At 41.8% G+C, this 16,071-nt stretch overlaps 1 protein-coding gene across 16 annotated transcripts; it reads right to left on the bottom strand.

The window, feature by feature from the left end:
- Positions 1 to 3,429: 3,429 nt before the first annotated feature.
- LOC112827149 (tRNA wybutosine-synthesizing protein 2 homolog) lies at positions 3,430 to 15,959 on the bottom strand. 16 transcript variants are annotated; one of them, XR_012376140.1, is made up of 6 exons: positions 15,764 to 15,959; positions 13,915 to 14,059; positions 13,642 to 13,829; positions 13,412 to 13,551; positions 5,015 to 5,136; positions 3,430 to 3,822 (listed from the first exon to the last, which is right to left on the bottom strand). XR_012376140.1 is itself a non-coding variant. In XM_073885903.1 (6 exons), exons 1-6 carry the CDS (start codon positions 15,633 to 15,635, stop codon positions 3,811 to 3,813), a joined length of 600 nt encoding a protein of 199 aa, XP_073742004.1. In that variant the 5' UTR covers positions 15,636 to 15,753; the 3' UTR covers positions 3,430 to 3,810. The 16 variants fall into 16 exon arrangements, 4 of the variants coding, with proteins under 4 accessions (XP_073742004.1, XP_073742007.1, XP_073742005.1 ...); XR_012376139.1 differs by lacking the exons at positions 13,915 to 14,059; positions 15,764 to 15,959 and adding exons at positions 14,553 to 14,634; positions 15,550 to 15,753; XR_012376138.1 differs by lacking the exon at positions 15,764 to 15,959 and adding an exon at positions 14,553 to 15,543.
- Positions 15,960 to 16,071: the final 112 nt, after the last annotated feature.

A 16,071-nucleotide genomic window follows, 5' to 3' on the forward strand; every position in this document is an offset into this window, starting at 1 on the left:
AAGCAGGGGGAGTGGCAGGCAGAGGGAGAAGCAGACTCCCCGCCGAGCAAGGAATCTGACGTGGGGCTCGATTCCAGGACCCTGGGATCATGACCTGAGCTGAAGGCAGATGCTTAACTGACTGAGCCACCCAGGCATTCCTGTTTGTTATTTTTTTTAAAGATTTACTTATTTATTTTAGAGATAGAGCCACCCAGGCACCCCTGAATTGTTTGTGTGAATTATGTAGAAATATCTGAAAATAGCTGCTATACACACATACACACACACACACATTCACACACAAATATGGAATGAAGTACTGATACATGCTACAACATAAATGAACCTTGAAGTCATTATGTTCATTCAGTTAAAGAAGCCAGTGACAAAAAACCACATGTTATATGATTCAATTTATATAAAATGTCCTTAATAGTCAAATATACAAAGACAAAATATGCTTTATTGGTTACCCAGGGCATGATGGAATGGGGAACTGGCGTGGTTAGACCTAAAAATTACAGGGTTTCTTTGTGATGTGATAAAAATATTTTGGGGTGCCTGGGTGGCTCATTCGGTTAAACATCTGCCTTTGGCTCAAGTCATGATCCCAGGGTCCTGGGATCGAGCCCTGCATCGGGCTCCCTGCTTGGTGGAGGGCCTGCTTCTCCCTCTCCCTCTGCCTGCCATTCTGCCTACTTGTGCTCTCTGTCAAATAAATGAATAAAAAAATATTTTAAAAATATTTTAAAATTGATGGTGGTGATAGTTCCACAATTCTGTGAATATACTAAAAGCAATTGAATTATATACTTTAAATGTGAATTACATCACAATAAACTCTTTTTTGTAAAAGAAAAAAAAAAGAACTGAAGCAGATTACTAGGAGACAAGGGGATTAGAACTTGGGTTGAGATAACAAGTTAAAGGCATCAACTATGGAAACTCATTCACACATGGAACCCTTGAGCCACAGGATTTACCTCCTCTCATCAACTAAAAGACAGAGGTAGCTACCCTGCTCATACAGTTCAGATCCAGGACTATGTGATCTACATGGACAGCATAGGATTTTACCAGCTGAATATGCAGGATCTGTGTCTTCCATAGTTGAGCATGCACTTGGATGAAGAATAGCAAAGAGGTTTTTTTTTAAAGATTTTATTTATTTGTTGGAGAGAGACAGCAAGAGAGAGAGAGCACAAGCAGGGGGAGTGGCAGGCAGAGGGAGAAGCAGGCTCCCTGCTGAGCAAGGAGCCCAATGCAGGGCTCAATCCCAGGACCCCGGGATCCTGACCTGAGCCAAAGGCAGACACTTAACCGACTGAGCCACACAGGTACCCCAAAATATTTTTATCACATCACAAAGAAACCCTGTAATTTTTAGGTCTAACCACTCCAATTCCCCAGGCGCCCCACAAAGTGAGTTTCTACATATCGAACCCACATTTGCCACTCTAGCTTGGCTACTGCCAGATTTCCTCACAGAAACCCTGGTAGCCTTACATTTCCACTGGTCATTGATAATTTGCTAAGGATAATGACAGTGCTTCTTCGCCTCTATTTCCCTGCTCCCATGAAGATGGAGATTCTTCCCCAGGAAAGATCCTATAATTTGGTGGACATGCAAAATGCCCCCAGTTCTGATACAACATTTAACAGGAAATGAATCAGCCTTCTTCAGAATTACCCTATCAGTGATGTGAAACAGTTTCAGCTACAAGAGGCATAAAAAAATGAAATGAGGAACAACAGCAGTACTATCAAATGGGACACAGCCATAGCAAAGCAAAAGAAAAAATGACTACCTAGATTTTCCCAATTCTTTTCCAGTTGCGTATCCTGAAAAGAAGAAAAAGAAATTCTTCCGCACTTCATTTTGTAGGAAATGAGGATGACTCATCTTTCACGAGTTTTCACTTCTACTTAACATTTCTCACATGATTTTCCTTTTATTTTAATGCAAGCAATACACATCTTTAAAGTTTTAAATTCCCAAAGTCCCATACTTTTATTTCTACCACTTTATTATCTTTCTGTATTGGTTCCAGACCTTGACTTCCTACCTCATCCCCTCCCCACACCCAAATTCATGCAAATAACTTCCTACATTGTTATCACTCAAATTCTGAGTAAAATCATCAATATAAGAGCAGTACTTTGTATAGTGAGATGATGAAGGCAAGCAATAGAGTTGATCTTGTTTTGTTTTTGGAGAGAAGGATATTTTCTGACTTTATTGTAGAAAGTCACTCCGAGTTGTCAAAAGATATACCTCCCCGGCACTCACCTGTTATTCTCAAAGTATATTTGGCACAAATCTGCTACTCCATCTATCTCTGGATTTTTTTCTCAGAGCAGCTATGAGGATTCCAATCACAGCCATGGAAGGTAGCACAGCATGAACTGGGAATGGCAATGTGAAACAGTCAATCTCTACAGAAAGATTAGCCACTGCATGATTATTATGGACCCCAAGTAGCCAACCATAAAAAAGGTTCCAAGTTCTAAGAATCAGAAATAGCAATTTCCTTGAGGGAATACCCAGCTTTGGACTGAGTCGGGAGTTAATTTCCTATAATCACAGCTAAGGGACTAAAGAAGGCCCAGTGAAACCGACTACCTCAGATTTAAGAAGTCCCCTTACTCAAATTTGTAGATGACTACAGTCCAGAGCTATTAAAGAGTGTTTATCTTCCTCCTGTTTATCAATAAGCAGATACTTAGTACTATCTTGACTGGGGTATTTACATACATGTTCTTTAGGAAGATGACAGCATTAATACAAATATTTAGAAGATATGTAGGAACATAATCAAATGTTAAACACTTTGAGTATTTATACCATACACATATCAAGGGCCAGTACATTCTAGGGGATAAACCGCAGTGTTCAAAAGGCAGTAGATAGGGAGGTATTAGCACTCCTTGTATTACTCCGGGTGGAGTTTGAAGTTATTTGAATCATAGTCTAGTGAAGAAAATGATGAGAAAAGAACATGTCATGCATGAAAATCATGGGAGAAGGTTCACAGGTATAAAAAATATGGCAATCTTATAGGGGGTGCTGACACTCAGGAGGAAGATTTTAGACATCGCCCATAGTGAAATAGGAAGACTCTTTAGGAGAAGAATCACATGATCAAAAGGAAGATAATTTCTTCTTAAAGGAATCACTTTAAAGAGCTCCCCTAACAGTTAAGGGGACACTAAATTTGCTAGGAAGATAATAAAAAATTTTAATTCTATTAACAAAAAGAGATTGGGGGGGTGCCTGGGTGGCTCAGTAGGTTAAGCGTCTGCCTTCAGCTCAGGTCACAGTCCCGGCGTCCTGGGATCAAGCCCCATGTCGGGCTCCCTGCTCAGCGAGGAGTCTGCTTCTCTCTCTCCCTCTGCGCCCCCTCCCCCGCTCTTGCTCACGTGCACTCTCTCTCTCAAATAAATTCTATAAAAAAAGAGATTTGATGTTCAGTTCACTTTAATATTTCATATTTGAACAACACGATTTTTTTTATTTTTGCTTCTTGCAAATTATTTTATTTTTTTTGATGTGGTGATCCACGATCCATTGTTTTCGTATAACACCCAGTGCTCCATGCAGTACATGCCCTCCTTAATACCCAGCACTGATTTTTTTATGGTCTTGAAGAAAAAGATTGATGAGTAGACTGAACCTGAATATGGGTCTGGGGAAGAGATAGCTACTTAAAGCCAAAGGTCCCTAGAACTGTCATCTGCATACAGACGCTCACGTGCTTCTCCAGTACGCGGCAGTGATGCCACTTGCAGCATCTTGGCGATGATCTCAAAGGAACACACTGGGTCACATCAAAAAGATTCCTAGGGAAAGAAATACAAGGGAAGCTGAGTAATGGAGGCATCAAACAAAAATGGTGAGGGTTCATAGTTGTTCGTGATATTATAGTAGCTAGTTCAGATGAGTACAGAAACGAGACTAGTGATGATAGCGAACATATGAATACTTACTGCGTGCCAGGCCCGGCAGAGCATGTGCTATTAGTTAATCCTCATCCCAACAACTTCATGAAGTAATTATACCCATATTACAGATGAGGAAATTGAGGTTCAAAGACACACAACTAAAAAGTGTCAGAGTTGGCATTTAAACCTAAGGTTTCTGACTCTTAGTTTATGCTATTACCTCCAATCGTAAACTATCATTCAGCAGAAAACTGGATTATGACCCTTCCGGCTTTCTCTTCTTCTTTGGTCTTGTTAACCACCTCCTACATATACACCCTTCCAAATGAGTTTCTATTGGCTACTACAATCTATTAGACCTTTCATATTCTGGAAGACATCTTGATTTACTAAAAGGAACCACAGCTCTTTGGATGACTGATTCTCCAACGGCTAAGGCAGGGAATATACAAAATAGGCATCCTGTAGTGTAAGAAAGTAAGGAAAGTGCACAAAAAACACAAGAGTGGGGGCATGCCAAAGGGACACGGGCACCAACATGAAAGAGCTTCCAGTGGACAAAGCTGAAATAATCTTTAAGTTTGTCAGTCTTTTTTTTTTTAAGATTTTATTTATTTTATTTGACAGAGAGAGACAGAGATAGTAACAGAGACAGAAAGAAAGAGCATGAGTGGGGAGGAGAGGGAGAAGCAGGCTCCCTGACGTGGGGCTCGATCCCAGGACCCTGGGATCATGACCTGAGCCGAAGGCAGACGCTTAACCGACTGAGCCACCCAGGCACCCCAAAGCTGAAACAATCTGAGAAACAAAATAAATAATTCTTCCTACAGAAGAATGGTAAATAATTTATGTAGTTTCTCACCCTCCAGGAAGTAGAACTTAATTTTCCCCAACCCTTCTTAACTGTGGTATATAAAGTGGAAAAAATAAGTTTACAGAGCAGAAACCTGGCAAACACTACCTTGGCCAGCTGATCAAGGCCTTGACATGACATGATAAAAATGGTCTTCCTCCCAAACACCCGTAACCCAGTCTAATCATGAGAAAAGCCATCAGACAAATTCCAACTGAGGCAGAGTCTACAAAATACCTGAGCGGTACTCCTCAATACCGTCAAGGTCATCAAAACAAAGAAATTCTGCAAAACTGCCACAGTCAACAGAAGCCAAAGGAGACATGACAACAATGTAATGTGGTATCCTAGACTGGGTCCTAGAATAGAAAAAAAAAATAGGTTAAAAATAAGAAAATCTGAATAAAGTATAGACTTTAGTTAACAATAATATATCGATATTGGTTCATTAATTGTAACAAATAGAGCACACTAACATGTTGATAAAAGGGACAACTGTGTAGGGCAGAGGGTGGGTGGATATGGGAAGTCTCTGTACTATCTTTGTACCTTTCTGGTAAATCTAAAATTATTCTAAAATACAAAGTTTAGTTTTTAAAAAATCACAAAACCTGGAGAAAGAAATACAGTCAAATCCCAGCCTTTATCCTTATTAACTGTGTAACCTTGTACAAGTCACTATCTGAGCTTTGATATCCCTGTTTATAAAATAGATACTCTGTTTTAGGGGACATCTGCAAGTTAGCAGACTAGGAAGCTCTGTCCAGGCCTTCCATCCCCGACCCACACTGACATTTAAAACAACAACAACAACAACTAGAGGAGACAGGGAAGATGACAGAGTAGGAGGATCCTGGGCTCACCTCCTCCAAGACACACTAAGGCAATGACTTCATGTAGTGCAACGCACTCTGAAAATTACCTGAACACTGGAAGAAGAACAGATCCTCCCAAAGCCAATGACATTACCAAAAAAAAAAAAAAAAAAAAAAAGGCCATATTGAGAAGAGTAGAAGGGGCAGAGACATAGCCAGGAATCAAATGCCTGGCATGGTGACCCACAAGCAGAAAGTATATCACAGGCATGGAGGTCCTCTCCTTTGAGGAGTGAGGGATCATGACCCAGACTGGGCACCCCCAGCCCTGGGGAACTACACCAAAAGGAAGAGCCTCCATTATGTCTGTCTTTGAAAATCAGCAGGACTCAAAACTGGAAGATTTGAAAATCAGCAGGGCTTGACTCCAGGAGAACCACGGGGCTTTAGGAAACTGAGACTTCGCTCTGCACCCTCTACACTCGGTCTGAGACTCAGCACGGAAGCAGCAGTTTGAAAAACACCTGTGTTATACATGAAGGAGATTTACTAATTTTAGGTATGTGCTGGAGACACAGGGATCTCCTGGAACTTTCCCCAGGGACGGGAGTGCTGTTGGGCAGCACCATTTTTCTTGCCCTCCTTCAGTCTAGCTGGCCCAGCGCTGGTGGACACCAGTTCTGATGCTCTCCATCCACTTTGCCAGCACTGCTTGCCCTGCCTCAGTCTTTGCCTGCCAGCCCACCCTGGCAGGAGCCCCTCCAAAGCAACTACTGCATTACCACGCCTGGCAGGCAGCCCAGCCTGGGACAGGCACCCCTACAAAGTGACTTGTGCCCTGGGGAGGAGGGTAGGATTCCTGCCCCATCCACCAGCATACCCACAGCCACTGTGGCCAGCCCACTCAGCCAGCTGTACCAAGAGATGGTTGCACCCAAGAGCAAGCCACCAGCATCTATAGCCCAGCCTCTCAGCCAGCTACAACGGGAACTAATTCCACCTACCAGCACCACCAGCATGCTCACGGCAGTCACACCAGTCATTGCTGACAACAGGGCTGAGGGCCAGCCACGCCCTCAGAGTGTACCAGACACAACAGGAGGACATATGAACCCACAGAAGGGACACTCCCACAGTGGCTGGTTCTGTTGACCAGGGAGCCTGCACTACTGGGCACCATAAAATGCCTTCTTCATAAGGCCACTAATTTCAGGACCAGAAAACATAGCTGACCTACCTAATTCAAAGAAACAAACACAGAGACTCAGACAAAATGAGGAGACAGAAGAATATGTTCTCAACAAAAGAATAACACAAAACTTCAGAAAAAGAACTAAATGAAATGGAGATCAGCAATCTATTTGATAAGGACTTCAGAGTAATGGTCATAAAGATATTCACCAGACTTGAGAGAAGAGTGGATGAACTAAGTGAAAACAGCAACAAAGAGACAGAAAATATGAAAAAGAACCAGTTAGAGCTGAAGGATAAAATAACTGAAGTGAAAAATATGCTAGAGAGGGTCGCCTGGGTGGCTCAGTCATTAAGCATCTGCCTTCAGCTCCGGTCATGATCCCAGGGTCCTGGGATCGAGCCCCGCATCAGGCTCCCTGCTCAGCCGGGGGCCTGCTTCTCCCTCTCCCACTCCCCCTGTTTGTGTTCCTGCTCTCGCTATCTCTCTCTCTCTCTGTCAAATAAATAAATAAAATCTTTAAAAAAAAGAAAAAATATGCTACAGAGAATCACGAGCAGATTAAAAAATATAGAAAAACAATCAAGCAATCTGGAAGACAGGGTAGCGGAAAGCATGCAAGCTGAAGAGCAAAAAGGAAAAAGATTTTTTATTTTTATTTTTTTAAAAGATTTTGTTTATCAGAGAGAATGAGAGAGAGAGAGAGAGAGAGAGAGCACGAGAGTGGGGAAGGTCAGAGGAAGAAGGAGACTCCCCGCTGAGCAGGGAGCCTGATGCGGGACTCAATCCCGAGACTCCAGGATCATGACCTGAGCCGAAGGCAGTCGCCCAACCGAGCCACCCAGGCGCCCCAGGAAAAAGATTTTTTAAAAAATGAGGATAGGTTAAGGGACCTCTGAGACAATATGAAGCATACTAACATTCACATTAGAGAGGTCCCAGAAGGAGAAGACAGAGAGAAGGGGGCAGAAAACTTATCTGAAAAAGTAATACCTAAAATTTCCCTAACCTGGGGAAGGAAAAAGACATCCAGGTCCAGCAAGCTCAGAGAGCCCCAAACAAGATGAACCCAAGGAGGTCCACATCAAGACACATAATAATTAAAATGTCAAAAAATTAAAAATAAGAGGAGACTCCTTAGGGGCACCTGGGTGACTCAGTCGGTTGGGTATCCACCTCTTGATCTCGGTCAGCTCAGGTCATGATCTCAGGGTTGTGAGATTGAGCCCCGTGTCGGCTCTGTGCTCAGCATAGAGTCTGCTCGGGATTCTCCCTCTCCTTCTCTCTTTCCCTTTCCTCTCTCTCTCTCAAATAAATAAATAAAGGGACTCTTTTAAAAACAAGAGAAAAGCAAATAGTTATGTACAAAGAAAATCCCATAACACTATAAGCTGATTTATTAGTAGAAAATCTGTAGGCCAGAAAGGAGCGGCATGTTATATTTAAAGCATTGAAAGGAAAATAGCTGCCACCAAGAATACTCAACCCACAAGGTTATCATTCAGAATTGAAGGAGAGATAGTTTCCCAGAAACAAAAGATAAAAGTACATCACCACTAAAACTGCCTTATAAGAAGTGTCAAAGGGAATTTTTGAAGTGGAAGAGAGAAAGCCATAACTGGAAGAAAATTATAAAAGGAAAAAAAATTCACTGGTAAAAGCAAACCAAGTAAAGGTAGTAAATCAAACACTTATAAAGCTCATATGAAGGTTAAAAGACAAAAGCAGTAAAAACAATTGTATCTACAAAAGTTAGCTAAGGGATGCACAAAATAAAAAGATGTAAAATATGACATCAAATGCATACAATATGGAGTGGGCGAAGTAAAAATGTAGTGTCTTTAGAATGTGTTTGAACTTGTGGCCATCAACTTAAGATAGATTGCTATATACATAGGATGTTATATATGAACCTCATAATAACCATAAACAAAAAACATATAATAGATACACAAAAAGTAAAGAGAAAGGAATTCAAGCAAAACACTAAAGAAAGTCAACAAATCACAAGTGAACAGAACAAGAGAAGATGAAAGGAAAAAAGAACTATAAACACAACCAGAGAACAATTAACAAAAATGGCGATAAGTACACACCTGTCAATAATTACTTTGAATGTTAATGGTCTTAAATGCTCCAATCAAAGACACAGGGTGAATTAATGGATAAAAAAACCCAAACCCATCTATATGCTGCCTACAAGAGACTCACTTCAAACCTAGATACATACAAACTGAAAGTGAAGGAATAGAAAAAGATATTCCACATAAACGGAGGCAAAAAAAAAAAAAGGCTAGGGTAGCAATACTGATATAAGACAAAACAGACTTCAAAGACCATAACAAGAGACAAAAAAGAGCATTACATGATAAAGGGATCAATTCAACAACAGGATATAACAATTATAAATATATATGTACCCAACAGAGGGGCACCTAAACATATAAAGCAAGTATTAACAGACCTAAAGGGAAGCATTAACAGTAATTCAATAAGAGAAGGGAACAGCCCACATACATGAATGGATCACCCAGAGAGAAAATCAATAAGGAAACCATGGCTTTGAACAACACTCTAGACCAGCTGGACTTAACAGATACATACATTCCATCCAAAAAGAGCAAAATACACATTCAAGTGCACATGGAACATTCCCCAGCATAAATCACATGTTAGGCAACAAAACAAGTCTCAATAAATTTATGAAGACTGAAATCATATCAAGTATCTTTTCAGACCACAATGGTATGAAACTAGAAAACAATTACCAAAAAAAAGGGAAAAACACAAACATGTGGAGGCTAAACATGGTACTAAACAACCAATGGGTCAACTACAAAATCAAAGAGGAAATCAAACATACATGGAGACAAATGAAAATGGAAACACAACGGTTCAAAATCTTTGGTACACAGACCGAGCAGTTTTAAGAGGGAAGTTTACAGTAATACAGGACTACCTCAATATGAAAAATCTCCAACAGTCTAGCCCTACACCTAACAGAACCAAAAAAAGTCCAAAGTTAGTAGAAAGAAGGAAAAAATAAAGATCAGAGAAAAATAGAGTTGATCCTTCAACAACATGGGTTTGAACTGTGCAGGGCCACCTACATAGAGATTGTGTTTATTCTTTTTCAAGATTTATTTATTTATTTATTTGACAGAGAGAGAGAGAGAGAGGAGAGAGAGAGAGAACAAACTGGGGGAGCGGCAGACAGAGCGAGAAGAGGAAGAAGGCTGCTCGCCAAGCAGAAGCTCAATGTGGGGCTCGATCCCAGGACCTGAGATCATGACCTGAGCTGAAGGCAGACGCTTAACTGACTGAGCCACCCAGGAGCCCCCAGATTTTGTTTTATGAATACAGTACTGTAAATGTATTTTCTCTTCCTTATAATTTTCTTAATAACATTTTCTCTTCTTTAGCTTACCTAAATATGAGAATAGAATACATAAATACAAAATATGTGCTGATCAATTGTTTATATTCTCAGTAAGGCTTCTAGTCAACAGCAGGCTATTTGTAGTTAAGTTATACAGGAGTCAAAAGTTGTATGCAGATTTTCGACTCTGCAGGGGTTGGGATACTGTTCAAGGATCAACTGTAAATGAATGCAGATCAATGAAATAGCCCAGAAAGAAACCCTCACAGTTATGTTCAAATGATTCTTTTAAAGATTTTATTTATTTATTTGAGAGAGAGAGAGAGAGAGCACAAGACGGGGGAGGGTCAGAGGGAGAAGCAGACTCCCTGCTAAGCAGGGAGCCCAATGTGGGACTCGATCCCAGGACTCCAGGATCATGACCTGAGCTGAAGGCAGTCGCTTAACCAACTGAGCCACCCAGACGCCCTCAAATGATTTTCAATAAGGGTGCCAAGACCATTCACTGGAGGGGGAAAAAGCAGTCTTTCCAACAAATGGTGCTGGGACAACTGGATATCCACATGCAAAAGGATAAAGTTGGAACCTTGCCTAAACCATATACAAAAATTATCTTGGGGTGCCTAGGTGGCTCAGTCAGTTAAGCAACTGACTTTGGCTCAGGTCATGATCCCAGGACCCAGGGATTGAGCCCCATGTCAGGCTCCCTGCTCAGCAGGGTGTCGGCTTCTCCCTCTCCCTCTGCCCCTCCCCCTGCTTGTGCACTCACGCTCTCTCTTAAATAAATAAAATCTTTTCAAAAAAATTATCTCAAATTATCAAAGACCTAAATGTAAGAGCTAAGCCTATGAAACTCTTATTAGAAAACATAGGAGAAAAGTTTCATGACACTGGATTTGACAAAGATTTCTTGGCTATAACACCAAATGTACAGGGAACAAATAAAAATTAGATAAGTTGGAATCCATCAAAATTAAAATCTTTTGTGCATCAAAGGACACGGTCAACAGAGAAAAGACTACCCACAGAATGGGAAAAATATTTGCAAATTATGCATCTGACGAGGGATTAGTATCCAGGATAAAAATAAGACTCCTAAAACAAAAACAATCCCATTAAAAAACTGAAAAGGACTTAAATAGACATTTCTCCAGAAAAGATATACAAGAGGCCAACAGCACATGGAAACATGTTCAACCTCACTCGTCACTAGGTATGAGATAACAGAAAATACATATATGGGTCTCTGCACCTGGTTCCCCATTTAGAACTCCCAAAACCCTTATAATGTCTAAGTGATAAGAGCACAAGGAGTGTCTCTTATTCTAATATTTGGTCTTTAACCCTGTACCTGATACAGGGCTCCTAAATACCTTGTTATTTCCTAAGTGATAACAGCATTAGGAGTATCTTTTGCCCTAATGAGGCAACTCTGGGTGGGTTCCTAGATGGGGGCTGGTCACCAAATAACTAAGCCATAATTAGATGTTGGAATTTTTCAGCCCCACCCTTCATGCTCCAGAGAGGGAAGTGAGGCTGGAAATGGAGTTAATGACTGATCTTGCCTAAGTGATAAAGCCTCCATAAAAATCCCAAAAATAGGTAGGGGATTCACAGAGCTTCCAGGTAGGTTAACACATCCAGGTACCAGTCAGGTGACACATCCCAACTCCAAAAGGACAGAAGCTCCTGCACTCAGGACCTTCCCAGAGCTCACCTTACATATCTCTTCATTTGGCTATTCACCTGTATCTTTTATCATATCCTTTAATAAACTGGTAAATGTTAGTAACTGTTTTCCTGAGGTCTGTGAGCTGCTGTAGCAAATTAACTGAATGAACCCAAGGTTATAGCCAATCAGTGAGAAGCACAGGTGACAACCTAAACTTACAATTGGCATCTGAAGTGGGGTAGGGGCAGTCTTGAGGATTGAACCCTTAACCTGTAGGATCTGACACTATCTCCAGGTGTCAGAATTTAGTTAAATTATAGGACACCCGGCTGGTGTTGCAGAGAACTGTTTGTTGTGGGAAAAAAATCTCCACATATTTGGTGCCCAGAAATGTCAAAAGTAAAGTGTTCTGCGTGAAAGTAAAGGAGGCACCCAGGAGAGGAGAACAGTACGTTTCCCAATATAGTAGTGAAATGCCAATCAAAACCACAATGGAGGGGTGCCTCGGTGGCTCGGTTGGGCATCTGCCTTTGGCTCAGATCATGATATCAGGGTCCTGGGATCAAGCCCAACATCAGGCTCCCTGTTCAGCAGGGAGTCTGCTTCTCCCTCTCCCTCTGTCCCTCCCCCCTGCTGGTGCTCTCTTGCTCTCTCAAATAAATAAATAAAATATTTAAACAAACACAATGGAATACCACTTCACACCCATTAGGGGGCTATTATTCCAAAAATAAAAAAGGAAATAACAAATGTTGGTAAGGATGAAATGGGAACCCCGTGCACTGCTGATGGGAATGTAAAATGATGCAGCCACTGTGGAAAAGGTATGGTGATTCCTCGAAAAATTATACATAGAATTACCACATGATCTAGCAATTACACTTCTGGAAAAGAATTTTGTGTAAAGAACACTTTACGCAAAAGAATTCAAAGCAGGAACTCAAACAGGTATCTGTACTCCCAGGTTCATAGCAACATTATTCACAATAGCCAAAAGGTGGAAGCAACCCAAGTGTCCATTAACAGACGAGTGGCTAACCAAATTTTCATGTGTACATACAATGGAATATTATTCAGCCTTACAAAGGAAGGAAATTCTAACACACGCTACAACATAGATGAAACTTGAAGGCACTATGCTAAGCAAAACAAACCAGTCACAAAAGTAAAAATAGAGTGTTAAGATTCCACTTATGTGAGGTACCTAAAGTAGTCAAATTCATAGACACAGAGAGTAACATCGTGGTTGCCAGGAGCTGGTGGGAGGGAATAATGGGGGATTAATGTTTAATGGACACGGAGTTCCTGTTTGGGAAAATAAAGAAGTTCTGGAGATGGATAGTGATGATGGTTGCACAATGTGAATATACTTAAAGCCACTGAACTATACACTTAAAAATGGTTAAAATGGTATATTTTGTTATGTATACTTTACTATAATAGAGAGCACACTAAAACAATCTCCCAAATGTTGTGAGACTGAAGATCTATGTAGAAAAGCTTTGTAATCTATACAGCCCTTCACAAATACTAGCTCTTTTTAATCATTATCACCCTGTTAACCCCAACCTGATACCATTATCCACATGTTCTGTCCAGCCATGTTCACCCAGCAGCACACTGCTGGAGTGTAAGTGTGGTACAGTGATATCCACCTTCGTTTTGCTAAACCCTGGATTCCACGTGTCACTGCAACAGTCTCCCAGAGTTCTGGTTCTGAAACAGAACAAGCCCCCCAAAAGACATAAGTTTTAGACAAGCCTGATTGGAGTCTCGAGAAAAAACTCAGAGACTTCCTCCTCTTACCCAGTTTTCCCCAATGCTTGGTTTGGAAGCAGTCCTCATTCAGTAGCAAGAGGTCACCATGCCATCGCCAAGAACAAGGAAAATCTTCCTCCAATTCAGCTGACCAACTAACTCCCTGGCCTGCTACCAAGCAATGTATCTCATAAGGCAGCCCTTGAGCAGGTGAACAATCGGGAACCTTCTGGATTCTAGGAAACAAATACAGGAAATGTATTCATTGAGCATGAATTGAGAATAAAAGTAGTCAGGTAAGAAATAAAAAATGAGGGGCACCTGGGTGGCTCAGTTGGTTGTCTGCCTTTGGCTCAGGTCATGATCCCAGAGTCCTGGGATCGGGCCCAACATCAGTCTCCCTGATCAGAGGGGAGTCTGCTTGTCCCTCTTCCTCTGCCCCTGTTCCCTCTCAAATAAATAAAATCTTTAAAAAAAAAAATAAATGAAAATGCTAAAATGAGAAGACCAGAATAACCAGTTTTAATGGACTGCACAATTCTCTATATTGTAGCCTCAGAGCTGAACCCTCAAATACTCAAAGTATAAATATTGCTGAACAGGTGTGATAATGCAGTAGTACAAAACTTAGGAATGATGTTTCATTTCATTCATTTCCTTCAGCTCTTCCTTTCAAAGCAAGCCAATTGGAACCTACATCCAGATACTGACCAGGATCAGTGTCAGCATTCAGGTGCTCTCTGAGAGCCCCAAGTTTCCTTAGCTATTACAGGTGCTGCTCATTGAGAATTTCTCCAAACATGGATAATGCTACAGTGCCATCTGGAATTTTCTTCATGCAATGATGTATATACAGGGGTTGCTGCCTTTGCAGATAGTCCCTGGAGACCAATGAGGGCTTTTATTCCATGGCTCTTTGAGGAACTTAAAATGTAGATCAAACATGAAGTAGTACTTACCACAGCCTTGGAAGTTTGACCTTCTACGGCCAAGCCTCTGTGCTCTCACAATCCTGAATGTCTTTGCTTGCTTCATTTATACCTTATCCAAGATTCTTAGTATCATCAACCAGACTAAATAAGAACTCGGGACTTTTCCACAAAACTTTCTGCCAGTGCCCCACAAATCTTGACTGTGGTTTCCCAAATTCTTTGATTCTCCACAACATACCCTTTCTCTTCTGTGCAATTCCCCCAAATAACACTTATTCTAAATATAGTCCCAGTTGTGTAGAAATGCATCTTTCCTAGTTTTCCCCCCACCTCTTCATACTGCACCTATGTTGTTATGTGAACTGAGGTTCAGTCATAACACCTACAACAACAGCATCAGACGCCCTATCTTCTGTCTTCATTTTGTTATAACCTATAGGCTAAAGATACGTATCACTCCAAGAGTGCTGCAGTGAAGGAAAACGACTCTGAGGGACAGGCACTGAGGCAGGAGTCACTAGCACGGGGCCTATAAATGAAACCCAAATATACAAAAGCTTAGGAAACATCCCCTGCACACACCTCCTCTTTTATAACCAGTAGAGTAGGGTTGGTTAATGAAGAGAACCAACAATCCATTCTCTACAAATGACTGATGACAGCACAACAAGCCCCTGGTTATAGATGCCTTGACCTATTCTTGGATGGTTCGTTGTTATAAGCCCACCGACCTAGGATCACCAAGTCAGATGCTCTAAGTTCTTTTCCAAAAATGTAATAAAATATGTTGAGTCACTCATATTCCCTGTTATACTGGGAGGCAATAGCTACAGCAGTTAAACATTCAGTCTCCGAGCCAAAGCAATCTGAGTTCAAATCATGCTTTAGCCGCTTAAGTACCAGCAGTCAATGATCTTTTCTGAGAACCCCGTAGCGACGCCCTCCGCCAGCTCGCTCCCTCACCACCAAACGCATGGAGCCCAGGGGCTACACAAGAACAGACACGGGTCTGTTCTCCCTTTACCTCCCCATCTCCTCGGCTATGGTGACGACTTGAATTTGAGCGCTCCGCATTCTCTCATTCCCTAGACTGCCGCGACTCTCTCTCATATTGCTTGGTACACTCCAGCTTTTACAAACAGGCACGCTGCTGGGGCGGGACCACGCACTTCCCTTCCCCAACAGGGCGGAACTAAAATGAAAGAGCCAAGGTTGTTAGCGAATGACCTCCCTGTTACCATGGTAAAGCGGCTGCCGCCATCTTTATTGTGATCGATGATTCCTCGTGTTGGTCTAAGAAAAAATGGAATAATAAGGAATCCTACAGACTAAAATCCTGCAAGTTAGTCTGTCGCCGCACTACCCTAGGTCGGAACGGAGTTCTCTTCCGGCCGCAGCCCAGCCCGGAGGGGTTAGCTCTTGGCGACCGAGCGTGTGACGGCTGCTAACGTAATGACGGCAGGGGAGGGGCCATGTGTACGCCCCGCCCAGATGCTTCCGGCTTACGCGCCGTGCAGAAGCGTGTTTAGCGCAGAGCTCACGCGCC

This window comes from Callorhinus ursinus, unplaced genomic scaffold, assembly GCF_003265705.2.
Source record: "Callorhinus ursinus isolate GAN/ISIS: 27379988/994484 unplaced genomic scaffold, GSC_fseal_2.0 scaffold67, whole genome shotgun sequence".
In the NCBI taxonomy this organism is placed as follows: domain Eukaryota; kingdom Metazoa; phylum Chordata; class Mammalia; order Carnivora; family Otariidae; genus Callorhinus; species Callorhinus ursinus.

Bases quoted from the DNA above. Each gene is read 5' to 3' on its own strand.
- LOC112827149 (XM_073885903.1), bottom strand. From the start codon at position 15,635: ATGAGAGAGAGTCGCGGCAGTCTAGGGAATGAGAGAATGCGGAGCGCT. The intron at 13,830-15,549 runs GTAAAGGGAGAA...TTTGTTTCCTAG, and splicing joins ATAGCCGAGGAGATGGGGAG to AATCCAGAAGGTTCCCGATT. The intron at 5,137-13,039 runs GTACCTCACATA...TTTCTATTCTAG, and splicing joins TATGAATTTGACTACTTTAG to GACCCAGTCTAGGATACCAC.